General features: G+C 41.4%; 2 protein-coding genes across 4 annotated transcripts in view; one reads left to right on the top strand and one right to left on the bottom strand.

Annotated features, from left to right (window-relative positions):
- Positions 1-9,718, top strand: part of LOC138968718 (uncharacterized) — a 42,283-nt gene extending 32,565 nt beyond the window's left edge. Inside the window, exons 10-13 of the mRNA XM_070341348.1 lie at positions 1,728-1,815; positions 6,284-6,390; positions 7,212-7,334; positions 7,840-9,718. Coding sequence (XP_070197449.1) covers positions 1,728-1,815; positions 6,284-6,390; positions 7,212-7,334; positions 7,840-8,149 — 628 coding nt within the window. The 3' untranslated portion in view covers positions 8,150-9,718. The remainder of the gene's footprint in view (positions 1-1,727; positions 1,816-6,283; positions 6,391-7,211; positions 7,335-7,839) is intronic.
- A 2,424-nt stretch (positions 9,719-12,142) lies between these two features.
- LOC138968776 (nudC domain-containing protein 1-like) lies at positions 12,143-27,011 on the bottom strand. Of its 3 annotated transcripts, none has more exons than XM_070341434.1 (9): positions 26,869-27,011; positions 22,557-22,711; positions 22,137-22,322; positions 21,634-21,817; positions 20,861-21,058; positions 19,619-19,832; positions 19,149-19,290; positions 17,613-17,747; positions 12,143-16,915 (listed from the first exon to the last, which is right to left on the bottom strand). In XM_070341434.1, exons 1-9 carry the CDS (start codon positions 26,978-26,980, stop codon positions 16,442-16,444), a joined length of 1,800 nt encoding a protein of 599 aa, XP_070197535.1. In that variant the 5' UTR covers positions 26,981-27,011; the 3' UTR covers positions 12,143-16,441. The 3 variants fall into 3 exon arrangements, with proteins under 3 accessions (XP_070197535.1, XP_070197521.1, XP_070197529.1); XM_070341420.1 differs by lacking the exon at positions 26,869-27,011 and adding an exon at positions 23,988-24,258; XM_070341428.1 differs by lacking the exon at positions 26,869-27,011 and adding an exon at positions 23,988-24,256 and having other exon boundaries at positions 20,861-21,055.
- Between the last annotated feature and the right edge of the window lie 9 nt (positions 27,012-27,020).

Raw genomic sequence — 27,020 nt, 5'->3', positions numbered from 1 at the left:
CTCTCTCCCTGCTAGCTTCTATTCTTGTCTGTCTGTCTGTCTCTCTCTCTCTCTCTCTCTCTCTCTCTCTCTCTGCTAGCTTCTATTCTTGTCTGTCCCTCCATGTCTCTCCCTCTCTCTCTCTCTCTCTCTGTGCTAGCTTCTATCCTTGTCTGTCCCTCCATGTCTCTCCCTCTCTCTCTCTCTCTGTGCTAGGCTTCTATCCTTGTCTGTCCCTCCATGTCTCTCCCTCTCTCTCTCTCTCTCTCTCTCTCTCTCTCTCTCTCTCTCTCTCTCTCTCTCTGCTAGCTTCTATCCTTGTCTGTCCCTCCATGTCTCTCCCTCTCTCTCTCTGTGCTAGCTTCTATCCTTGTCTGTCCCTCCATGTCTCTCCCTCTCTGTGCTAGCTTCTATCCTGGTCTGTCCCTCCATGTCTCTCCCTCTCTCTCTCTCTCTCTTTCTCTCTCTCTGTGCTAGCTTCTATCCTTGTCTGTCCCTCCATGTCTCTCCCTCTCTCTCTCTCTGTGCTAGCTTCTTTCCTTGTCTGTCCCTCCATGTCTCTCCCTCTCTCTCTCTCTGTGCTAGCTTCTATCCTTGTCTGTCCCTCCATGTCTCTCCCTCTCTCTCTCTCTCTCTCTCTCTCTCTTCTCTCTCTCTCTCTCTCTCTTTCTCTCTCTCTCTCTCTCTGCTAGCTTCTATCCTTGTCTGTCCCTCCATGTCTCTCCCTCTCTCTCTCTGTCTGTCTGTCTGTCTCTCTCTGCTAGCTTCTATCCTTGTCTGTCCCTCCATGTCTCTTCCTCTCTCTCTCTCTCTCTCTCTCTCTCTCTCTCTCTCTCTCTCTCTCTCTCTCTCTCTCTCTCTGCTAGCTTCTATCCTTGTCTGTCCCTCCATGTCTCTCCCTCTCTCTCTCTCTCTCTCTCTCTCTCTCCCTCTCTCTCTCTCTCTCTCTCTCTCTCTGCTAGCTTCTATCCTTGTCTGTCCCTCCATGTCTCTCCCTCTCTCTCTCTCTCTCTGCTAGCTTCTATCCTTGTCTGTCCCTCCATGTCTCTCCCTCTCTCTCTCTCTCGCTCTCTCTCTCTCTCTGCTAGCTTCTATCCTTGTCTGTCCCTCCATGTGTCTCTCTCTGTTAGCTTCTATGCTTGTCTGTCCCTCCATGTCTCTCTCTGTCTGCTAGCTTCTATCCTTGTCTGTCCCTCCATGTCTCTCTCACTCTCTCTCTCTCTCTGCTAGCTTCTATGCTTGTCTGTCCCTCTCTCTCTCTCTCCGTCTCTCTCTCTCTCTCTCTCTCTCTCTCTCTCTCTCTCTCTCTCTCTGCTAGCTTCTATGCTTGCCTGTCCCTCCATGTCTTTCCCTCTCTCTCTCTCTCTCTCTCTCTCTCTCTCTCTCTCTCTCTCTGCTAGCTTCTATCCTTGTCTGTCCCTCCATGTCTCCCTCTCTCTCTCTCTCTCTCTTTCTCTCTCACTCTTAGCTTCTATTCTTGTCTGTCCCTCCATGTCTCTCCCTCTCTCTCTGCTAGCTTCTATCCTTGTCTGTCCCTCCATGTCTCTCCCTCTCTCTCTCTCTCTCGTTCTCTGCTAGCTTCTATCCTTGTCTGTCCCTCCATGTCTCTCACTCTCTCTCTCTCTGCTAGCTTCTATCCTTGTCTGTCCCTCCATTTTTTCCCCTCTTTCTCTGTCTGCGTGCTTACGTCCTTGTCTGTCCGTCTTTTCCTTCGTTTTATGGTTCAACCTAACGTGACATGTGTTCAGAACAAGCACAGCCACTGGCCCTAGACAGCGGCATATGTCGATGGTGACACCCGAGTTCGTAGGACCCCCCTCTCAGGCCGTACAACTTGTAAGTACGGTAGTACAATGAAACTCCCCTTCTGAGACATCCAAACTTCTGAGAAAGATAGGTCTTAAAAGGGAGGGAGTCTTAAAATGGAAGTACATTTTAAAAGGATATGAACAGAAATCTAAAAATAAAAAAAATCAAGGTTTTAAAAAGGAGGGAGTCTTAAATTGGGGGAGGGGGGGGGTCTTCAAAGGGGGGTTTCAAGTTGTATCTTGTAGTGTCTGTCTGTCCATCGCTCTCTCTAAGTCTGTCTGCTTCAGTGTCCTTGAGTGAGTAGGATTACTGGAGAATGTGCTTCAATAGACAATGTTCCTGAAATAACTCAGGATTTGCAAGCGTTGTGGAAGAGTTGCGCCCTGCGGCTTACCTCGTACAAACAGGGAAGACGTGGTCGACCAGTTAAAACCCCGATTGCAGCGAATAACTGACTCCGATGTGTATGTTATGCAGTGTCCAATCGATGTGATGCCTTTTTCTTTCGAAAATCTGCACATCGGAGCCACGATTCACTTCAATGATGATGGCCTGCAGCGATCGCTAAGCACGCGTGTCAGTTTCCAACGCTGCTATGACCTTTACTTCAAGCGAAACTCACGTGACCTCAGGCAAAACACTGACGTTGTCGGCTATCACTCGGTGCAAGCGACCCGGCATTGCCACAAGAAATCGTAAAGAAATGGGGTCATATCGAGCGGACACTGCATAACATGCTGCGGAGTCAGTTATTCGCTGCTATCACTGTTGTAACTGGTCGACCACGGGTTTCCTGTGTGTACTAAGTTAGTATGATGATATATACTCTTCCAAAAAAAGTAAAGGACCGGTCATGGAATGTTTACAGTATTCAAAATATTAGCCAAAAATGACAATTTGATTGAAACGTCACTTTTTTGAATCAACAAAGGGACAGTGAGTCTACTCTTGCTCTATGAACATAATTAACAGGCAGTGTTACTGTGTCATGCTAAACAGGCGGGAAAAGAGAGGTTTTCTGTAAAAAGGGGGCGGTTTTCAAAGTCCTATAAAATCGGTGCAAGACATACCAGGACAAAAAAGCATTAGTGCACGTGCTCCAACAGGGTTCCAGCCACGAAATGTGCTAACAATTCTGTCTTTGTAAAATGATACACTGACAAAATAATGCAATGAAACAACACGCCCCTATCACAAAAACGGAACGATTTGGATAAGGCAAGGGCAAATTGATGGCTACAAGGTAATGTTTCTGCCAGGCAAGTGCTTCAGAGTTTTGCAGTGTCTCACTTCAACATCATCGGACTGAAGGAATGGAGTCAAGCAATTCATGGCAGAGTACAGTTACGACAATGTTATAGTTGGCCTACAGTCATCACAACAATGAAGGATCGCCTCATCCAAAGTGAAGGTCATGCAGCACACACAAAAAGTTACCGTGAAAAGGCAGCAGGCATCGACCACACACTGGTGTCAGTAATTATGTTTGTCAAGTGTTACAAACTGCTTGCAAGCTTTCAACTTCAGTGAAAGACGCCCAGTCCGCAAAACAACATTGACTGCCAACCATCCAGCTGCCTACCGAGCCTAGTGCACTCAACATGTAAGGTGGTTACGTCATCGTAGGGCTTCGTTCTTGTTTACAAATGGGTTCCGCCTCTTCTTGGATCCTGCTGATAGACGCATCAGAGTCTCGGGAGGCGTCGTAGATAGCGCTTTGCAGATGGCGCTGTTCTAGAACAAAATCGTTTGATGGGGGATCTGTGATTGTCCGGGGAGAGATCACCTTTCGTCCTCACTACCGATTAGTGGGAGATTAACTAGTGATCGCTGCTGATATCAGATTCTGCAGTTTTTCGTTGTAAGAAATACTGCTGTTGTGAAATTGAAATCAGAAGGTTGTCTAGAGTAACAAGCTCTAGCGTTGTTTTCGCTGGCATGTTTGACGTGACATTTTCTGGAGACAGTCCTCAGTTCTTCAATAAAACAATTTACAGAAAAAAAATCAAAATATTTAGCCTTGTCATTTCTGTATGGCATACGTTTGGAAAAAGTGGTCCTTAACTTTTTTGGAAGGGTATATGTGACAGAGCAGCAAATGAGACAGAGAAAAGTGCAGTACTTTGCGGCCAAATAACAAAAGCCTCCGTTGTTGTTAGCGAACGTGTGTTGGCAGACTATTGAATAAAATGGTTCTATGTTCTTTAAATTGTGGACAGTGTAACAAGAAATGTTTAGAATCTTCCGGGCATGCTCCACACGTACATTCTAAATTATCAGAGAGGTGTCGGTTAACTAAGTCTTGTTGCAAATCGCTCATGTTTTTAATCTCAACCTGCTGTGAAATACCTGTGCCTGGCGGTTGCCTAAAGTAAATAATAATTACTGTGGAACAACAACATCTCCATCGGTCAAATACCTTTTAAATTCACTAACTGACTGCGTTTGTTGTATATTTTCTGGAAGATTATTCCACAAAGCTGTCGTTGAAGGAAAAAATGAAGATTTATATAACTCACTTCTGCACAATGGAACCTTACGTTCAAGAGGGCGTCGTCTGTGGTAAGGATTTACATCGGAAACCAGGACCGGCAGTTTGGAATATAAATATTCTGGGGTTAAACGATTTACAATTTTATAATACAGCAAAAGTTGATGACGACGTCGCCTTTCTTTCAGGGGCACAAAACCCGATTCGTTATTCAGTTTTTGGTGGCTTGTGCCACGTACTGCACCTACAATGATTCGGATTGCATCGAGATGCAATGTCTCCAACTCGTCTGCCAAACACTGTTTACAGTTATCCCAAATAACGTCCGCGTAATCAAACAATGGTAACATAAAGGATTTATATATAACTTCAAGTGATTTTCTGTTTAAACGATGCTTGAATAAACCAAAACACGCAATTGACTTTCTACATTTAGCAATTAGACTTTTCATGTGGGAATCCCATTTACAATTACCTTGTAGAATGACGCCAAGGTGCTTGTGATTTTCAACATCAACTAAGTGTGCATCTTCGAAATACAATGGTGGAAGTAAGAAATTTTGTTGCCTACAAATGTCCAACAATTCTGTCTTTTGACAATTAAAAGTGACTTTCCATTTAGAAGCCCATGTGCGAATTTTATCCAAATCAGAATTCAAAATCTCTGCTCGTACATCATCGTTATCTAAACTTAAATACATACTCGTATCGTCTGCAAATAGTTTCAACACTGATTCAAGACCAACACCAATATCGTTAATATAAATGAGAAATAAAAGAGGTCCTAAGACAGAACCCTGAGAGACACCAGCAGAAGGGGTAACATAACTTGATTTGGTTCCTTTCAGTACTACTGCTTGCCTGCGATCGCTCAAGTAATGTTCAAACCAAACAAGCAAGGGACCTCTTATACCTATCGCCTCAAGCTTGTGGAGCAGACCGCAATGCCAGACTTTATCAAAAGCTTTTGATACATCAAAAAATATTGCCTGTGACATAATGTTTTTATCAATTGCAACACAAAAATCATCATATTTACTCAATAGTTGATAAACAGTCGAATCACCAGCAATAAAACCAGATTGGCAGTGTGTAATCAAATCATAATTTTGCAAATAAACAAACACACGGATTTGTCTGCATTTTTCGAGCACCTTCCCAATACAACTCAGCAAAGAGATTGGACGGTAGTTGGAACAAGCAATACAGTGTTCCATGGGTGAACCTATGCAACATAATAATAATAATAATAATAATAATAATAATAATAATAATAATAATAATAATAATAATAATAATAATAATAATAATGCATAATATTTATATAGCGCATGTATCCAGGGTTTAACCCTGCTCAAAGCGCTGTACAATCAAAATACTACGACAACACAACATTATTTAACGTGCAATCACACACATATCAATGAATAACACATTGCTCTATAAAACATAGTCACAAACACACGCACGGGCACACACACGCACTACTACATAAAACAAATTGCACAATAATACATTATCACAAACATACGCACTCACGCGCACATCAAAGCGTCAAAAAGCGCGCGAAAAACACATACGTGAAAAACTATGTACAGAACATGGGACAAAAGTGACCATCAAGAACGGACCAGGCTTGAAAATGTATTTCACGGTAAATCAGTGTTTGCGGAAAAGGTGTGTTTTTAGTTTTGATTTGAATTGAGATAGTGAAGAACTACTGCCTGATATTTAAAGGATTTCTTTCCGTACGTTTCCAGTTTAAATTTTGGTACTTTGGATCGAGGAGCTTTTCAGAGCTGGACCTGAGCAACATAGGCCTATACGCTCATTTGGTTTTACCACAAGCGAATGATAACTGCAAGTTAGTATCCCCCGTCATTGGCTCTGTCGACGCCCGTTTTAACCGCTTGCTTCCCATTATTAATATGATAACCCGACCATGACGTTGCGAATGCCCGTAACTACTCTGTCACAATACACAATTATCTGTTGTGACTGCAGATCTCCATGATACGAGTGCTGACTCTTGGAGAACCGCTAAAAGCGAAGCAGATGAAGGCTCTCACTGCGGTCCTGGAGGAATCTCGCATCGCTGTCAAGGCAGTCAAGTGAGTCTTCTGTTTTATTGTGTTCGTCAGTAAGCTCCGAATATGTGCAGGAGTGTCTCCCTCATAGAAAGAGAAAATAATTCCAAAATCAGGAATAAAAAAAATCCCCAACAAATCTTGATGTTGAGAAGTTCGAACTCCCACTGTGAGCTAAGTTCTTATTGTTTAGTAATTATGTGCATGTCCGTATACATAACTAAAAACATGTGTGTTGTGGTGTGTGTGTGTGTGTATGCAGTGTGTGTGGGTGTGTGTGTTGTGGTGTGTTGTGGTGTGTGTGTGTGTTGTGGCACGGTGTGGTATGTGTGTGTGCGTGTGTGTGACTGTGCGTGCGTGCGTGCGTTTTCTATGCCTTTTTTTGAACCATCACTCAGTACTGCAGTAAGAATTGATTCTTCAACTGTTTGGCCCTAAACCTTTCCACCCCTCAAAGCTTTGTATGGCTCTTTGTATCAGTGTCTATATACCGTGTCCCGAATTCCCCTTTTAACCCCCCCCCCCCCCCCCTTAACTCCGCCGATTGAAGACCTTTCCTTTTTAAGACCTTGCTTTTTAAGATTTTCCCGTTCATAACCTCTGTAAATGTACCTCTCTTTCTTCATCCTTTTTTTTTTTTTTTTTCTCCAAAATTTTAATCAATCAATAAACACGTGATAACAAACATGGTAACTGTGTGTTTTCTTATGTAAAATGAAAGTGAAGGCTGATAAAAACTGTACATATTGTGAGGATGATCTTTCTCCATCCCTGTTGAGACCTAGTTTTCTTGCCGGATTTTGTTGAAAATGTTAAAAGCGGGTAATGCCGTATTTGTGAACCAGGGGCAACGCTGACCCTGACAGGTCCCAGGAGAGGCTCATCAAGCGCTTGACAGAACTTCTGGAACTCGTCAGGCCTCAAGGGGCTGAACTCACCATCAAACCTGAAGAGATTCTCAACTGCAGGTACAAAAACGCACAAGAAAGACACACAGGCCGAAAAACACACGCTGACACACATGCTAGCACAGGTCCCTGCTAGCACGCACACAAGCACGTGCACGCACACCGTCACAAAAGCCCGAGAAAAAGCGGGGAGAACTGAGAACACGCCTCAGCCACAATTACAAAGAAAAAACAATGATTCTTTCAAAGGTATTCCTTTGTCTTTGAAGTAATTTTGTCAGGTTGAGGCTTTAAAAATAAAGGTTTTGTTCAAAAGAGTGGATTCTCTCTCCTCTCTTGTACACACTCTCAGATCGAGGAGCTCCTGCCTCTTGATCCACATACACACTATCTCTATCTCTCTCACACACACACACACTCTCTCTCTCTCTCTCTCTCACACACACACACACACACACACACACTCACTCACTTTCTCTATCTTTCTCCCTCGCTCTCCCTCCCTCCACCCTCTCCCCATATTTTACACTCAACCCAAACTCTCTCATCCCTGTCACCTCAACAGCTACCTTCGCCTCACCAAGGACAACATCCAGCGTTTGGAGGGGATGCTGAGGGACCAGGGATTTGAACCAGGGATCCACTGCCACTCGGACGTGAAGGAAACGCCGCTCATGGACCTGACGACACAACAATCAACGTCCACGCATCTCGCACCCCTCCCCCAGAAGGAGAAATCACCCAGAGAGACCATGTCTGTCTACATGACCAAGGCTGGAACACCTCTGGAAAAGAAGCGCGTCGGAAAGCCGGATAGTGTGGCAGGGCCGTCGGAGGACGATGAGCATCGCATGAAAAAGTTTAGAGCCACATAAAGGCACCATGCGTCTTGCGCAAGCGATCATGTCAACTACCACAGATCTGTCCACGGGGTCGGTAACATCATCCTTCTACTTGAACACTTACCCAAAACCAACAGCCAGGCTGCTTCATGTGCAAAGTGAGATTTTTTTTGCTGAATTAATTTCACAGGTTGACACTGGTGTCTTTTGCAAAATCAATTTGCAAACAAATGTCCCACTCTGCACAAAAAGCAGTCAGGGGGAAGAGTTTTGTTATGTATCTCAGTGCAAGGATGCTCCTATCACATGAGATAACACGGCCTGGACAGATCTGTAGTTGTGAATGATCGTTTACCTGAGAAAGAATGTACCTTAATGTCTTTGTGGGGTTAGAAAATCTGCCAGTGTCTGTCGACATGATCAAAGCCTGAAAGCGTTGCTTGACTGTCAGAAAAAAGAGAATATTGCACACGTTAAAGGTCCTTGTCTACATTTTATACCGAAATCGCCATTTGACCATTAAAATGCAGAGTCTATTATCTACAATTATCAACAATACACCCCCTTTCGATCAGGAAAGACGAAGCCAGTGTAGCCGTTTGAAACTTCATTGTAGTTTTCCAGCGTAGTACTCATAGTAGGATATCCTTATTTGGAAAATGCCAAGCGCAAAACTCCTCTCAAATCCCGTGCATTTCGTGCGTTAAAAAAAAAGCGTGGACAGCGCTCCAGTCTCAAACTGTTGCTGCACTTGTTTGGGCGTGGCTATAAGCATAGTGACATGAATTTGATTGGTCAGTATTTTTAGGCAAAGCACATGTTCTCAGCAAACAGAAAACAAAATATTGGAAGCGTGAGTCACGCTACCCAAAAATAAAATCTTTTTTTACATATATTTTTTTGTCTATAACTTTTTTACCCATGGTTCATTCATCATCTGACATAACTTTTTAGCGAAATCTAACCAAAAGATTATTGAAAAAAAGCAAAAATGTAGACGACCACCTTTAAGAAGTCCCACCTGTGTTTCTGTGGCATTAGATAATCTGCCAGTGTCCCCCTACATGACCAAAGGCGGGAGGGGGATATGTGTCGCTGGAGATATAGAACATGGGATAAAAAATTTTGTATTTGTGGTGTTTTTGATTATATCACAGTCCTTCTGGGAAGTCTGAAAAAGTCGAAAACACTCATCTACAACATTTTTGTTTTACACGTCATGCTTTTAGATTGACCTATTTGTGTGTGTGTGTGTAGCCATTGTAGTGTCACCTTCTCAGTATTTCAGGGGAGGCTGGAAAAGTCACAAGTAACCATAATGTCGCCTCTGTTATCTTTGCTTATGATATGTTACATATTTTTTATGTGCACAAGATCTTTTGCAATCAACGCCCATCGCCCCCACTTTTTCTAGTCTCATTCTATAAATGTTTAGAGTGATATAAATCTCTGCTCCTCTGGCACAGATATAGATTTGTCAAGCAATCTACCATGTCTTATTGACTGACTCTGAAACACTTTCCATTTGTGAATTTATAAAAAGATTTGGCACAATATGAATTTGAAAACTTGTAGACAAATAATAGCAAGTTTATGCATTTTGATGTTTGTTTGTGTTAGTGTGTGTGTGTGTGTGTGTGTGTGTGTGTGTGTGACACCATAACAGATTTTTTTCACCAAGATTTATCACACCTTTCTCGCCATTTCCAAGTACTGCTCAGTTTAAAAGAATGTATCCTACATGTACAATGAGAAAATAAAACAGTATAAGCATTCTTGAGATCTCAACAATAAAAAACCCACACATAAAATATTTAACTTTTAATTCTTTTTGACTCAATAACTCACAGCAACAAATAATCCACAAATTTAAACATTTCACTACAATTCCTTCCCCTTTTTGTTTCTCTCCATCTTTAAATCCCTGTTTGGTTCTGTGCTGTTTTTTTGCTTTTGCTTCCCTTTGTATTTGTTTGTTTGTGGTCCCGAAGAAGCATACACAGGTGAAAATTTGATATTGTTTTTTTGCATGTGCTGCCCTTGTATTGGTGATTATACAGAATCCTTTTGTTTTTCAACTTTGTTCAATCTCACCCACAGTCATTTTGTTGTTTAGAATGCAAACCAACACAACAACTTATCAACTAATAATACTCTACATCAACAAAATTCTTTTGGACTTGTGGGTGAAATCAAAGCTAGGCTCCGGATTTGGGCAATTGTGAGGTATGCAGGGGCGGATCCAGGGTGGGTTTCCGGGGAAAAAAAAAATTGAAAATTGAAAAAAAAAAAAAAATGATGCTCAGATTGCTCTATTTTCCTTGATTTTCATCAAAATGTTCCCTAAAAGAAGTTTGAAAACCCCCCCTTGAAAAGGATGTGATCCGCCCCTGGTATGGTACCTTCTTCTTCTTCTTCTGCGTTCGTGGGCTGAAACTCCCACGTACACTCGTGTTTTTTGCACGAGTGGAATTTTACGTGTATGACCGTTTTTTACCCTGCCATTTAGGCAGCCATACGCCGTTTTCGGAGGAAGCATGCTGGGTATTTTCGTGTTTCTATAACCCACCGAACTCTGACATGGATTACAGGATCTTTTTTGTGCGCACTTGGTCTTGTGCTTGCATGTACACACGGGGGTGTTCGGACACCGAGGAGAGTCTGCACACAAAGTTGACTCTGAGAAATAAATCTCTCGCCGAACGTGGGGACGAACTCACGCTGACAGCGGCCAACTGGATACAAATCCAGCGCGCTACCGACTGAGCTACATCCCCGCCCCATTGGTATAGTACCAATCAAGAGAACAAAGATTACACACACTTACAAGTATGGATCAGTTGGTTTTTACATTTAGTCAAGTTTTGACTAAATGTTTTAACATAGAGGGGGAATCGAGACGAGGGTCGTGGTGTATGTGTGTCTGTGTGTGTGTGCGTGTGTGTGTGTAGAGCGATTGAGAGTAAACTACTGGACCGATCTTTATGAAATTTGACATGAGAGTTCCTGGGTATGATATCCCCGGATGTTTTTTTCTTTTTTTCGATAAATGTCTTTGATGACGTCATATCCGGCTTTTTGTAAAAGTTGAGGCGGCACTGTCACACCCTCATTTTTCAATCAAATTGATTGAAATTTTGGCCAAGCAATCTTCGACGAAGGCCGGACTTCGGTATTGCATTTCAGCTTGGTGGCTTAAAAATTAATTAATGACTTTGGTCATTAAAAATCGGAAAATTGTAATTAAAATTATTTTTTTATAAAACGATCCAAATTTACGTTCATCTTATTCTTCATCATTTTCTGATTCCAAAAACATATAAATATGTTATATTCGGATTAAAAACAAGGTCTGAAAATTAAAAATATAAAAATTATTATCAAAATCAAATTTCCGAAATCGATTTAAAAACAATTTCATCTTATTCCTTGTCGGTTCCTGATTCCAAAAACATATAGATATGATATGTTTCGATTCAAAACACGCTCAGAAAGTTCAAACAAAGAGAGGTACAGAAAAGCGTGCTATGCAGCACAGCGAAACCACTACCGCGCTGAACAGGCTTGTCAGTTTCACTCCGTTTTGCACAAGCGGCGGACTACGGTCATTGTGAAAAAATGCAGTGCGTTCAGTTTCATTCTGTGAGTTCCACAGCTTGACTAAATGTAGTAATTTCGCCTTACGCAACTTGTTTTCTTTATTTTAATTCACCAATTGCACTGTAATATGTATTGGGAATCGCGCCAGGTTAAGCAGGGCCAGATTACCGGGGGGGGGGGGGGGGGGGGGGGGTGGGGGGGGTTGCGCAACCCCCCCTAGCCTAAACATGTACCTCACTTATTTTTTTTATTTATTATTATTGTTTATTTTATGCCGTTTCATGCAAGGAGCGACCATTTTCCTATATGACCTACCCATCAGCTTTAAGGGGGCTTGGCCCCCTGACCCCCACAAGGGGCTCTGCCCCTTGACCCCGCCAGAGGGAACATCCCCCTGGACCACCACTGGCAATCCCCCCCCCCCTCCTCTTAGCCTAGTCCGGCCCTGTTAAGGGTTAGCATCTAGAATGTATGAATAACATCTGCCAGTATGTAACAGTAGGCACTAAGAACCTGTGATAATCCGTATGTATTAGAATGGCAGATCTACAAACAAAAATGTAGTGCTAGGTCATGTAACATACTTTTTGTGAGCATCAACATCCAAAATGCATGAATAGTATGTAGCAATTCAGGTACTATAAGCTTGTGGTACTGTTTAGTCTGTCCGGGTGAACAGGAGAGGACGTTTTAAATTATTTAAAAACAATCCAATCAACTTTTGCATAGTGTCTAAGAATAAAAGTTGTTAAAGGCACAGTGCAGCTCACAGCCTTCGTTTTGCGTTTTTGTTGCAGCTGAGTGCATTTACAGTTCAAAAATCCTCCTATGGAAGTAAAACAAACCCAAAACTACCCAACGACGACATCTGTGAAGCTCGACAGTTTCTTGTTCACGCGAGTGCATAAATTAACCTAGTTATTACGTGGTGTTTGGTCGGAGTTTGATTCAACTGAGTAATTCCGGCCTCCATTTTGTTTTACACAAACTCATGATGACGTCTGACATAGTTTGCTAGTGACGTGTCTTTTTGTGCATGATGTGGTGATCTAACTGATCTAAATTTAGATCCAAAAATAGGCCAAGAGCAGCCGGGTCCGAGTACGAAATTAATTCGTAAAAAAATCGCAGTTCTTGACTCTTTGGGTGCAAGTCAATGAAACTTGGTAGTTCTTCTAACGGATAGCTGCCTGAGGTATGATTAAAAGCCCCAGGGGCTCCATGCACCTGGATTTGACAAGTTCAGTACCTTTAAGGACGATTAGTACTATCTTGTATTAAAAGTGTTAAGCACTACTGTCAATAGTTTTTGTTGTACCCAGGTAAAATTTCCAGCAATGTGACCAAAAATGGGTAAATATCAACCCCGGAGGAGCCTCAGTGACGCATAACGCTGACCCCCTAAGCCAGCCAGGTGTACTGCGTGAGCACGTTTTTCACACCTATTCTGTAAAATTGTATTCCTCGCTCAGATTCTGTCCAATGAACTTCTCAGTAGCCAATAGGGGGTGCTTTCAAAGTGCAAACAAGAAATGAAAAATTTGCAAATACTAAAGGACATAGACTGCCGTTGCTATGGAAACTGTCATAAACAGCGCCATATTTGACACAAAGATACACATGACTTATATCTACAATCATATTGAACGATTTTTTGACAAAAGACTACAGTTGAATTTAAATTAATTTTCATAATAAGGATTCGTGAATATGTGGTTAGAAATTCATTAGTCCTTATTACAAAAAATGATTTAAATTCAACTGTAGTCTTCAGTCAAAACATTGTTCTATATGATTATAGATATGAGTCATGTGTATCATCGTGCCAAATATCATGCATGATGTCGCTGTAAAACCGTTTGCTAGAAATCCAATATGGCGGCTGCTTCCATAGCAACGGCAGTCTGTGTCAATTAATATTCACAATTTTGTCATTCATTTGTATAATTCACTTCAATAACTACCAAGAAAACTAGTTTACTCCATGTAAGTTTAATTTGAGTGCCGCACATTGTGTTCTGATGAAATTAACAGTGTTGCGACGTTTCATACGTCCATTGCTGCATGCTTGCAAGTAAAGTAACAACCCAACACTGCGTTCCTTGAGACAACAGCAAATGTATGGTCTTTAGGGCATCAAATCAAGGGCTGTGCGTTTTGTCAAGTCCCGATCAAATGAATCCACTTTTGAGACGAACCCCGATGTTGGCCTACCTTGCATCTTCCCACCGGTGTCGTTTTGTGCATGAGCGTGACAGTTAAATTTTAAAAAAATACAAACACGAGAGTTCAAATGAATATATTATACTTTGGGGTAGAGCGTGAGGCTCTTTTGGGGTATACATTTGATGATTTTTCTTTCAATTTCAGTCAATTTCACGTGTACAGGGCTTTAAACCACAACAGATAGAAACCAGTACTTTTAACACAAAATAGTACTACTCGCCCATAACAACTTTTGTTCTTGAACATATACCAAAATATCATTTATCTATTTTTAAATTAATCTAAAACGTCCTATATTGGTCCCTCGAACAGACTATACTTTCTTTCTTTCTTTCTTTCTTTATTTGGTGTTTTACGTCGTTTTCAACCACGAAGGTTATATCGCGACGGGGAAAGGGGGGGGATGGGATAGAGCCACTTGTTGTTTAACGTCGTTTTCAACCGTTCAAGGTTATATCGCGACGGGGAAAGGGGGGGGATGGGATAGAGCCACTTGTTAATTGTTTCTTGTTCACAAAAGCACTAATCAAAAAATTGCTCCAGGGGCTTGCAACGTAGTACAATATATGACCTTACTGGGAGAATGCAAGTTTCCAGTACAAAGGACTTAACATTTCTTACATACTGCTTGACTAAAATCTTTACAAACATTGACTATATTCTATACAAGAAACACTTAACAAGGGTAAAAGGAGAAACAGAATCCGTTAGTCGCCTCTTACGACATGCTGGGGAGCATCGGGTAAATTCTTCCCCCTAACCCGCGGGGGGTAACAGACTATACATAGTTTGCGTAAACAACATGAGCAATATACAATTGTGATTAAATTCACAGTCAAAACAAAGTATTAACTCCAACAACACAATCATAAGCAGCCTTTGCATATTTAGTTCACATTTGTTCTTCATTCCCAAATGGCTCTTTTCTCATCTTTTGGAATAACAGCATATAAACAAGTCGCGTAAGGCGAAATAACAACATTTAGTCAAGCTGTCGAACTCACAGAATGAAACTGAACGCACTGCATTTTTTCACCAAGACCGCATACTCGTAGTTTCGTCAGTCCACCGCTCGTCCACCGCTCTGGCAGTGAAATCGACAAGCCAGAATAGTGCGGTAATGGTCGCGCTGAGCAGGATAACACGCTTTTCTGTATCTCAATTCTTTTTAGCGTACTGAGTTTGTTTTTAATCCAAACATATCATATCTATATGTTTTTGGAATCAGGGACCGACAAGGAATAAGATGAAGTTGTTTCTAAATCGATTTCGGACAATTAATTTTAATCATAATTTTCATATTTTTAATTTTCAGAGCTTGTTTGTAATCCAAATATAACATATGTATATGTTTTTGGAATCAGAAAATGACAAAGAATAAGATGAAATTGTTTTTGGATCGTTTAGAATTTTTTTTTTTTTAATGACAAGTTTCTGATTTTTAATGACCAAATTCATTAATTATTTTTTAAGCCACCAACCTGAAATGCAATACCAAAGTCCGGCCTTCATCAAAGATTGCTTTGCCAAAATTTAAATCAATTTGATTGAAAAATGAGGGTGTGACAGTGCCGCCTCAACTTTTACAAAAAGCCGGATATGACGTCATCTTTTATCAAAAAAATTTAAAAAACGTCTGGGGATATCATTCCCAGGAACTCTCATGTCAAATTTCATAAAGATCGGTCCAGTAGTTTAGTCTGAATCGCTCTACACACACACAGAGACACACACACACACACAGACACACATACACCACGACCCTCGTCTCGATTCTCCCTCTATGTTAAAACATTTTAGTCAAAACTTGACTAAATGTAAAAAGATGAGATGATACAACCGATTTTAATGGTATGTACATTCACAGCAAAAGACATTTACACCAAGTTAACTTGCATCTCAAGTGTTTGCCAAAAGTGATCTTACACTAGCAGGAAGGGAAAAAACACACAAATATTGTACACCTACAGCAACTTTGCACAAAAGTTACTGCCTGGGTTTTTTCTTGCATTGTAACTTTCCTGCACATAGGAAGTCCCACAACACTGATCATTTTGTAAAGCAAAACAAAAGCAACTTTTCATTCATTTTTCACAGAGCATTTTCATCACACATATAAACCTCCCAGCAGGCACACATGCAGTCACGCACATTTTCTCAGCTTCATTTTACCTCATGCTTCCGTCATGCACACACACACACACACACACACATGTATGCACTCACACACACACATGTACGCACTCACACACACAAACATTCACATGTATCAGCCTTCAAACATGTGGTTCTTCTTGAATTCTACTTGGTATCTCTACAAAATCAAGTTCCAACACATTACCAACATTGGTGCAATAAGACCTAAATCTGAGAACATTTATAGCAGTTCTTGAACATCCGCAACTTTGCAGAAAAGAGAGCCCTGAAGAAGTACAGTTCTTCAGCACCCAGAAAGAGCTACACATTACCCCCATCGCACAAGTGTATCATCACCTGTTCCTAAGCATCATGTGCAACCTTGACAGCGTACACCCTCGACGGCGTTGCCACGAAAACACGATCGTTGCTCACATGAAGACCCAGGATAGCATCGGGAGGGTCTAGAAGCACCACGTGTTGCTTAGCAACAGAACTGACATCCTGGCTGGTGCGGCGATTACGCAGTGGTGAAGAAATTGGTGCACGCTGACGGTACAGGTACACGTGACGCGAACAGTCTGCAATGGCCGCCATAGAGAGATCAGGCGCGCAGGTGGAAAACCGCCGCTGTGTCTTGGAGGCCTGAACGTAGCCAAATGCGTCCAGGGTTCCCACGTGTCGCCAGGGACATTCGGAGCTGGGAGCGCCCCCTTTCAGGTTGGCGACAGCTTCCGGTTGCCACAGCAACCCATCAACATCATGGCGAAGGCACAGCGCTGCAGGTTTGTTGGGGTCAAGGCTGACGTTGAAAAGCAGGTTGTAGCTAATGTTTGCCTGGAAAAAAATGTTGGATTCAAATGCTGCTACGTTCCCCAGAATAAAACATAAACAAATATATTTCACAGATTGTGTAGACAAAAGCTATACAACAACAAGAGGCGAAGCCATCAAGGCTCACGTAAGAAATCGACAAACAGTAACACAAACTCAATCACTCCGTCACACACACACACACACACACACAGAAAGAGCATAGGTGAAACTGTGCAAGAAAGCGAGACACTAGATCTAGATCTGTCTGTCTGCATGTAGCCTACTTACAGGACACGACTGCCAACTAGTCTCGGCGCGCTCAAAATAATAATGACCGAGACTTTCAATACTTCCTTCGCGTGATGTCTAACCCTCTTACGTCATAATGTGACGTCAATGTAATGTGACGTCTTCAAATGTTAGAGTTTCTACCACAGACATACACACGCACAGACGCACGCACTCACGCACGCACGCACGCACAGACAGACAAAGTTACGATCGCATAGGCTACACTTACGTGAGCCAAAAATCGGTTTTTTATTCTTCAGAAAACCATGAAAAATCATCATTCAGTACAGTGGGACCCCCTCCCGCCCTTTGTACTTAAGTGTTCATTTTCCTACACTTTTGAAGGCTATAAAACAAAGAAACCGTTGCTCTGGAAAGGTAATGTAAAGAAGAAAGACACCACTGAAGAACAGTAGTGTCAATATACCTGGTGAGAGATCTGGTGAGTTTCACCATCAACACGTGTCAGATAGATGCACTCCTCGTCATCAAACGCATCACATGCCTCCAGCTGCTGAGTGTTGTATGGCTTGTTGGTCTGGTCACATTCAGGATCAGGATTCTGTGAGAATGTGAACAGTAAAGCGTGTAACATTCTATTCTTGCCTTGATGAGGGTCTCAGCTAAGTGATCATACTTGTGTGCCAGATCCCTCCCTTTCCCCCTCCCCCCACCACCCCAGCCAATCCCCTTGTCAGGGTAGGAAGAGAATTGGTAAACGTCTTTCTTCCATATAAAGACTAGTCAAAGCCATGCCTTCACGTGTATTCTGTGCAATTCTTCTTCTGCTGCGTTCGTGGGCTGAAACTCCCACGTACACTCGTGTTTTTTACACGAGTGGAATTTTACGTGTATGACCGTTTTTTACCCCGCCATTTAGGCAGCCATACGCCGTTTTCGGAGGAAGCATGCTGGGTATTTTCGTGTTTCTATAACCCACCGAACTCTGACATGGATTACAGGATCTTTTTCGTGCAGAGTCTGCACACAAAGTTGACTCTGAGAAATAAATCTCTCGCCGAACGTGGGCAGGCATGAAAACTGAAAAAAAAAAAAATACTGAAAAAAAAATTCGAAGGCGCGTAGCGCCAAGTTTTGCAGGCGCGTAGCGCCAAGTTTCGCAGGCGCAAAGCGCCAAGACTTCTAGGGGGGTCCGGGGGCATGCTCCCCCGGAATTTTTTGTTTTCAAGGGTGCAATTTGGTGCAATCTGGGGCTATCTGAGCCTTAAAATTGGATTCAAACATGGCCCCAAAACTATTTTACTATAACTGTTACTAGGAAAAAAAAAAAAAAAAAAAAAAAAAAAAAATACGGAAATTAAAAAAAAATACGGTTTATTTTTTTCAAAAATACGGAAAATACGGAAAATGCGGAGAATTTTCATGCCTGGTGGGGACGAACTCACGCTGACAGCGGCCAACTGGATACAAATCCAGCGCGCTACCGACTGAGCTACATCCCCGCGACTGAGCTACATCCCCGCCCCTATTCTGTGCACTCAGATCATTGTCTTTCTTCCATATAAAGACTAGTCAAAGCCATGCCTTCACGTGTATTCTGTGCAATCAGATCATTGTCTTTCTTCCATTTAAAGACTAGTCAAAGCCATGCCTTTACGTGTATTCTGTGCAATCAGATCATTGTGCAGATGCATTACAGATATTTCTCAAATTATCTTTTTAACCTAACTAGACTCTGCAAGTGACGAGCTGGGTTCATGTACAGTTAGCAACAGGTCATATGCCAAAAAGTATCTAAATCCTCTGATTCCGCCCCCCCCCCCCCCCCCCCGAATAACTAAGAGATTCTAGTCGGTTGTTTGTTTTTCAAAGGCATGTCAGCAACTGCTGCACATAATCCATGTCAGCCTCTCAATAAAATCTATTTATAACTCGCTCATTTTTCTGACGTGTGAACCTATAGTCTACGTCAGCCTCTCTCGTTGCAAAGCATCCCACTCACCCATTTCTCTGAGGTGAGGTGTTTCAGTCTGTCATGTATGGCAGTGATGGTTGCCTCATCCATCGTCATCTCACCTCGAGTGTCGCCAACAACCAGTGTTTCCCACATCTCTTCTTGCTCTTTCATAAAAGAGATCTCCAATCTGGAACACCAAATTTTAAAAATAAAAATAAATGAAGTCAATCATGCAGCTAATTTCTAACTGTTAACACTTTCAGGTAACAATTAATGAAAACGTGAACATGTGAAGTCAGGAGAAGATATGCTGATGAATCCATTCCTCTTTCCCTGTTGCAGGTTTGTTCAACATTAGAAAGTTAAAAGATGTTTTCTTCTTTACCAGAAGCAAAAGCATACCAAATTCTATCACAGTTTGAAGCCCATTCACAACCAAAAGCATTATTAATTTTTTTTTTTTAAAAAGAGACCAAAAACATCAACAACTCAAATCAAAACATTACAAGCCTTACTTCTGCTCAGTAACTTTCCACGTTCCAGTAGAAACATCAATCCTGTCATGCAGCGGTCCTTGTAGCAATGTCACGCTGTTCTTGATGCCGATGTCCACCTCGTCTGTACCCAGCGTGACGTACACGTCTGGCTTGAAGGTGTCGACTGGCAGGGTCAGCTGAATTGAGATGTCTTCTGTAGTCTGGCTCCACGTGTAAAGTGGCTGCTGTGGCTCTGGACAAAAACGGTGCATGTTGAATATTAACCTTCACCGGATCATGCTTTGGACTACACAGTCCGGATGATGTTGGTCATGTACGACCCATACTTTTAAAGAAGAATTCAACGTAAAAAGCGTGGGACGTACACGACCCACGCCATCCAGAATGCCCAGTTCATATTACATCATTGTTTATTTAGTTGTTTACAAAGATAATCCTTCAGAAGGTGGTCGATGAGAGTGTTCTATGCTGATTGAGAATAACATGGAAGTTTCAATCAAAAACTCCCAACAGTTTCAGAGATACAGACACTTTTGTGAGGCTCTGGGTCGTCGACGACCCAGGAAGCATGGTGAAGGTTTTAACACTCTCTCTGATACATTTCTAGAGCCACAAACATAAGAGTATTCCTACTTTTCCCTGGCTCAGACTTCAATTTTCTTTTGGACATCAACTTGCTGGAACAAACCTAAACAAAACTGCCCAAATTCCAGCTTAAGGCATAGTCATATGCACCAATGTGCATGAATTAGGCAGCAATAAGCTGGTAGAAGTAAGCTACTCCGTTTTATCATTAATGCTAAAAAAAAGCAGATTTTTCATGCCTAAAATAATGGGATAACTACACAATGGGGATATGTAATAACTTTTTTTATGGAAACAATCATAAGACTTCTAATTTTCACAACTTCCGGGAGTCAGAATTAACAAAAGTAATCATTCAAAACTCATCCATAAAATTTAAAACTAGCACTTAAAATTTGGATATAATTTTGGCATCGTCTTATACCCCAAGCACAATGACATAAGTGCTGCCCTACATGCCAACCGGCATAACGGGCAGTAAGTAACAACGACCTAAGGTAGCTTTCAGCAGCAATTCTCAATTTCCTACACTCTAAAATAAATGTTGACTGAATGAAATGATCTTCCCCCACCATTGTCTATACTGTGTCTTATCCTCAACCAAACTCCCCTCTGTGAAAAAGCCATGTTGTTTTCAGCATTCCTTCACTTTCACATCTCATGTAAAAATCCTACCTCTGCCAACCATCTCCCAGTCCCCGCTTCCTCCTGCTGGCAGAGTCACTTCTTTCACAGAGTCGGCCGTCATGGTGAAGGGGCAGTTGCTGGCAACGGTCACAGCCCCACCTCCCCTCTCCAGGCTGACGTGGTTGTATGGCCGTGGTCCCTCCAGTCTTCTTGTGCGATTGACTGACCATTTCTCATCAGCCCCTGCTAACCACCAATCAATCAATCATTGTGTCAACCAATCATTTTGATCATTAAATCAATGTATCCTGTTTAATAGAGTAAGAACACGCGACTGACTGACCATTTCCCATCAGCCTCTGCTAACCACCAATCAATCAATCATTGTGTCAATCAATCATTTTGATCATCAAATCAATGTATCCTGTTTAATAGAGTAAGAACATTAATACTGAGATGTGTCTCGAACATGGGTGACAGTTATAGATGGAGACTCAATGTTTCAATAATAACCCCAAAAGGTCTCTGAATATTAGTTTATCTACAATTAGTCTATCCAATGGAAAATATACATTCACTACAGCCTCTAAAGCTTTGCTCATAATTTGCACATTCTCATACAGTGGAACATCCCTTTTAAGACACACCAATTTAAGACTCCCTCCTTTTTAAGACCCTGTTTTATCAGACTTTTTGTTCATAACCTCTGCAAATTCCCCCAAATTTAAGACTTCCTCCTTTTTAAGACGTGATTCTGTTCAGATTTGTTGAGGTCTCAAAAGGGGGGTCCCACTGTAGCTCCAGTAACATGATGTGCATACCTTTGGAGAAGGTGATCCAGGTAATGATAGTCAGGTGTTTTCCCTTCTGGCTTTCTTCCTTAGGTTCCTCCACACTGACCAACAGACAGTCCACCATCTCCTGTTTGTTGCTGTTGATGTAGCTGGCTGCATCCACCACGGCAAACGCTGTGTTCTCCTTCAGTACCTGTTCCTTAAACAACACCTGAGGACAAATAAGAAAAAATGCCTTGATAAATGGTTATAATGTACTTTTCTCAGTAAATAACAACAACAAGAAAAAAGAAAAAGATCTTAATTCATATTCAAGAACATACACTGGGACATGCCACCACCACACACACACTGATACTGTGATAGCTGGAAGCATAATTTCTAACTATAAAGTTATTACATACTGTGTGCAATGCAGGATACTTAGGGTTTCTTTTTAGTGTTTTTTTTTAAACAAAGCAGATTTTACAGTCTTATTCTTAAAACTAAAAGGGGGGGGTTCCAATGTACATATGATCACCATAGCTTACCTTCCATTGCACCTTCTGTTTCCTGTCCCCTGTGGCAAGAAGGAATATCCTCCCAGCACCATCTGCCAGCAAGGCATGCTGCTGGTCAGCAAAACGAAGCGACACGTTCACACGTCCTGGTGTCTTCTGGAACTCTGCTGCCTCAGGAATGTCAAACACGCGGCTGCCAGGGTTGACCTTGTCATTCTGAAAGTAGAGGGCAATATATAACATGCATAATAAAATATCACACTAAATAAATCATAAATCCGCACTAAAAATGAAATGTCCTTAGAGGCCATGTAATGTTGTTGGTTCTGATAAAATTAAAAGGGGCCTTGACACACAAAATCTGACTCTCTTAGTCACACAGACACACACACTCTCTCCAAGGCTTACTAACATAATTATGTGGGAAAATTAAGCGCAAAAATTATTTACCTCAAGAACAAAGATATTCCATACAGCCCACAAGGAGTCGATGACATAGACAGAGTTGTCAATCCAGGGGTCAGGGGTCAGATGGTTCGGTGCGGCAAATAGCTTGGTGTGGTGCAATGTCACTTGATCATCTTTCAAGGTACACACATCCACAGCTGAAAATGTGATGTAACAATAAAATCATCTGGATAAAAATAAGAAAAACAATTATTTAAATAAAATAAAATATTTCAAATATTGTTGACTAGGCTCCTCACCAAGATCAATCTCCCCTGAGAACAAGAGTTCCAATAGCTTTACGCTCTGTCAACCCACAAGGTACAGCTCACATGCAGTCACAATCACACTCACAGCGACCAAGTGTCTTTTTCCTCTTCAGTTGACTATAACTTGCAAGGCAAATACAAACAATCATTCTGTGTCAATGCACATGTAACCATCTTGTTGTATCACCATCTTTACTCCAACTCGGTTAACTCCAAATAAGTTGATGTATTATTACATTTATATGTTTGTTACCCTAAATACTACTATGATCTTAATGAACAAAATGCCATGTAAGATCAGCATACTTTAAGGCATGATGGTTCAAACAATCAATGACTTGTCGATGTATATTTAGATCATCATGACATTTGTCATATATATATATTAAACTGCTGTTTGTCCTCTGCATTTACCTTTGTTAGGAAAAAAAAAATAGTCTGTTTACGGTATCCCGACCGACCTTATTTTTTCGCGCGACCCTAGACTTTTTTTTTGGCATTTGGGGGGGGGGGGGGGGGGGGGGGGGAGAAGGTCTATGTATCGATTGGAGATTGGATTTCCCTTCTTTGAGTCATGTGACGTCAGAGGCCTACAAAACTTTATAATTGGGCGTTTCAGGTTGACCGAAACTTTAAAGGAACTACAAAACACACGTCATGTGTTTGATTGCATGTGTGTCACACTGTGTGCTGTTCAATGTCAAAACAACAACAAAGTCAGTACATGACGTGTGTTTTGTAGTTCCTTTGAAGTTTCGGTCAACCTGAAACGCCATTGTGTTTGATTGCATGTGTGTGTGCCCAGGCTCGTTCAATCATCAAAACAACAACAAAGTCATAGTACCTGAAAGGAATTCGATCGATACATAAATGTTATTTGCGTTTTTGACCTCGGTCGAGGTGAACAATGACTGTCTCGATCTGTGTAAAATGTCATATTTTGGTCAAACACGCAAATAACGTATTTTGTTTATTTGCAAAATAACTTAAAAATATGTTTTTTTGGAAAAAATAAAAAAAATAAGAAATAAATAAATCCCGACCTACCGACCCTATTTATTTTTGCCTATGTTACCGTAAACAGACTTTTTTTTTTTTTTTTTTTTGCCTTAGTTTGTAGCAATACAGCCATTAACAATACTTTCATGGCAAAACTTGCACTTACAAACTGCAACTCTTGAAGTGGGAAACAGTTTCAGATCAAGCCAGTACCCAGCAATAGGCTTGTATGTTGATAACTTTTTCAGGCGCTTGGACAGTGAACCTTCCCGGTCTAAATTAAAACATTTCTGTCCCACATACAGAGGTTTCTTATCCATAATGTAAGAGTCACCTATCTTTGAGTTTGATGAATATCCAAAAGAAAAAAGTGTGCGTAATAACCAATCCCCTTGCATAGTAATTCTGTTTCTCAAAGTTTCTTCAATTCCTGCGTCAACCAAGCACAATCTCCAAACAAGAAAAATGTTCATTCAAAATGAACAGCGTCGATGCAATGTCCACCAAAGATTTATTTTGGGAAGTGTTAAAAGGTTAGGGTCAAAAGTCAATGAATTGCATGTTGTGCTGGATATATAAATTGTTTATTTCAGTCAATGCTTGCTATGAATTGATCAAACAGCCACAAGAAAAAACAAGTCGCGTAAGGCGAAATTACTACATTTAGTCAAGCTGTGGAACTCACAGAATGAAACTGAACGTAGTCCGCCGCTAGTGCAAAAGGCAGTGAAAGTGACGAGCCTGTTTGGCGCGGTAACGGTTGCGCTGTGCTTCATAGCACGCTTTACTGTACCTCTCTTCGTTTTAACTTTCTGAGCGTGTTTTTAATCCAAACATATCACATCTATATGTTTTTGGAATCAGGAACCGACAAGGAATAAGATGAAATAGTTTTTAAAACGATTTCGGAAATTTAATTTTGATCATAATTTTTATATTTTTAATTTTCAGAGCTTGTTTTTAATCCAAATATAACATATTTATATGTTTTTGGAATCAGAAAAGGATGAAGAATAAGATGAACGTAAATTTGGATCGTTTTATAATTTATTTATTTTTTTACAATTTTCAGATTTTTAATGACCAAAGTCATTAATTAATTTTTAAGCCACCAAACTGAAATGCAATACGGAAGTCCGGCCTTCGTCGAAGATTGCTTGGCCAAAATTTCAATCAATTTGATTGAAAAATGAGGGTGTGACAGTGCAGCCTCAACTTGTACAAAAAAACCGGATATGACGTCATAAAAGACGTTTATAAAAATAAAAAATAAACGTCCTGGAATATCATTCCCAGGAAGTCTCATGTCAAATTTTATAAAGATCGGTCCAGTAGTTTAGTCTGAATCGTTCCGTACACACACACACACAGACAGACACACACACACACACACACACACACACACACACACACACACACACACACACGCACATACACCAAGACCCTCGTCTCGATTCCCCCCTCTATATTAAGACATTTAGTAAAAACTTTTTAATTAAAAAATAGAGCTTGTTTGAAACAGGTAGAAAGGAAGAGTTGATATTGCAATATCTGTACGTGGGAATGTGGTGAAAAAGAGTGCTAAAAGTAGTAAGTCGGCCTCAGATCCATTTCAAATATTTATTGCAGAAAAACAAAATACAAATTAAAAACAAAAGCACAGAACCATTACCAGGTGTCATAGGAATGTTTGAAAACAATAGTTTTAATTTTACACTGTAAATACAGGAATCAGAATTAAACACCTCAAATTGGCACATGCATAATGAATCACCTGGAATTGCAACAGGGAGATACCAGGGCCGGACCAAATGAGTTGTAAGGGGGGGGGTTCCTCCTTTTTGGGGGGGCAAATCAGCGAAGTGGCGAAGCCACAAGCGCGCGCCTGCAAAGCAGGCGCGCGAACTAGGGGGGTCCGGGGGCATGCTCCCCCAGAAAATTTTTGAAAAACGGTTAAAATCTGTGCAATCTGGTGCATTCTGGGCCTTGTTTTGAGGGTTAAGAGCAGCATTGTTTTGGTGCTAAAACTAGTAAAAGTAAAAGCAAGGTACATGCTTTTTCCAGGGGTGGGGTTCCGGAACCCCTGGAACCCCCCGGCCCTGGGTCCGGCCCTGGATACTGAAGTAATTGGAAACAAACACTTGAAATTGACAGAGAAACAATTGAAAATATATTACTGACATGAGCGTACAATATTTTAATGGAAGTGCATTTTTAGCACGAAGCATCCGCAGGAGGATGCACTAACAATTACATAGTGCCACAAAATGTGTACGGACATTTCACAACCGTGCATTATTAGCACAGAACACATACATGGGGGCGCACAAAACATTATTGTACCATGATGATGATCGGGATTGTTGAAGATCTTTTCTTGTGCAAGGCGCCCCTGTATGACCGCAACTGATCCAACCGGCCGCATCTGAACAAACGACGTCGAAACGGCGCGAAACACGTCCTCTCGGTTGGTCTCGGATTGACTCGGCTCCTCTCGGTCTTTTTTTGTGTGTCTTTTTTTCTTTTCCTTATGGTCGGAGTGGTATATTTATGTACATCTTAGATATAAAAAAAAAACCACCCGAAAGCTGTGTTTAATCGTTTCGCGTAAATTGTACATTTTTTTCAGCTTTGAAATTGTTTTGGCTTGGAGAGTCAGCGCGCTTTGGCTTGGAGACTAATTCTCCACAGGCACGTTCTTCCCAACCACAGATACCAGCGTCGTCCGCGACGCTGGAATGAACCATTGCAATATAGCATCACGATTCACATTCACAACAGACATAGGCTCAAGCCGGCTGTGCTGACCCGTTAGAACCATGCGCTTACTAGACACAACTTTTAGTTACGAGGTGATACACAGTACCAGAATAAATGTCAAATTAAGCTGTGCAATATTCGACCTCAAGTTTTCAATGCGTAGTCTGAACTGACGTTTTCGGTTCCAGCGTGTCACGATATGGCGTCAAGTACGCACGTACCAAAAGTACCTTGCAAAAACAAAACTCACAGATAAAATCACACTAAAAATGCCATTATTCGCTGACCTTTTTCTAGATCTTGATGATAAGAAGGCAATGGATCCAGTGACAGCTTGTAGCTCTCAAATTTTGGGTTTAACAACTCTTTTCGCGGTTTCAAGTCGACACGGACTGCCATTTTGACGTAAAGCCAACTGAATTACAGCTCTAACCAAGTG

Source organism: Littorina saxatilis, linkage group LG1 (genome assembly GCF_037325665.1).
Source record: "Littorina saxatilis isolate snail1 linkage group LG1, US_GU_Lsax_2.0, whole genome shotgun sequence".
NCBI classification, from domain to species: Eukaryota; Metazoa; Mollusca; class Gastropoda; order Littorinimorpha; family Littorinidae; genus Littorina; species Littorina saxatilis.
This window is presented reverse-complemented; position numbering and strand designations above follow the sequence as displayed.

What these genes read in the sequence shown, in the direction of transcription:
- LOC138968776 (XM_070341420.1), bottom strand. Translation starts at nt 24,219, where the DNA reads ATGCAAGGGGATTGGTTATTACGCACACTTTTTTCTTTTGGATATTCA. An exon ending in TGGAAAGTTACTGAGCAGAA is followed by an intron (nt 19,291 to 19,618) that starts GTAAGGCTTGTA and finishes TTGGTGTTCCAG; the next exon opens with ATTGGAGATCTCTTTTATGA. An exon ending in ACCTCACCTCAGAGAAATGG is followed by an intron (nt 17,748 to 19,148) that starts GTGAGTGGGATG and finishes ACATTCTCACAG; the next exon opens with AATCCTGATCCTGAATGTGA.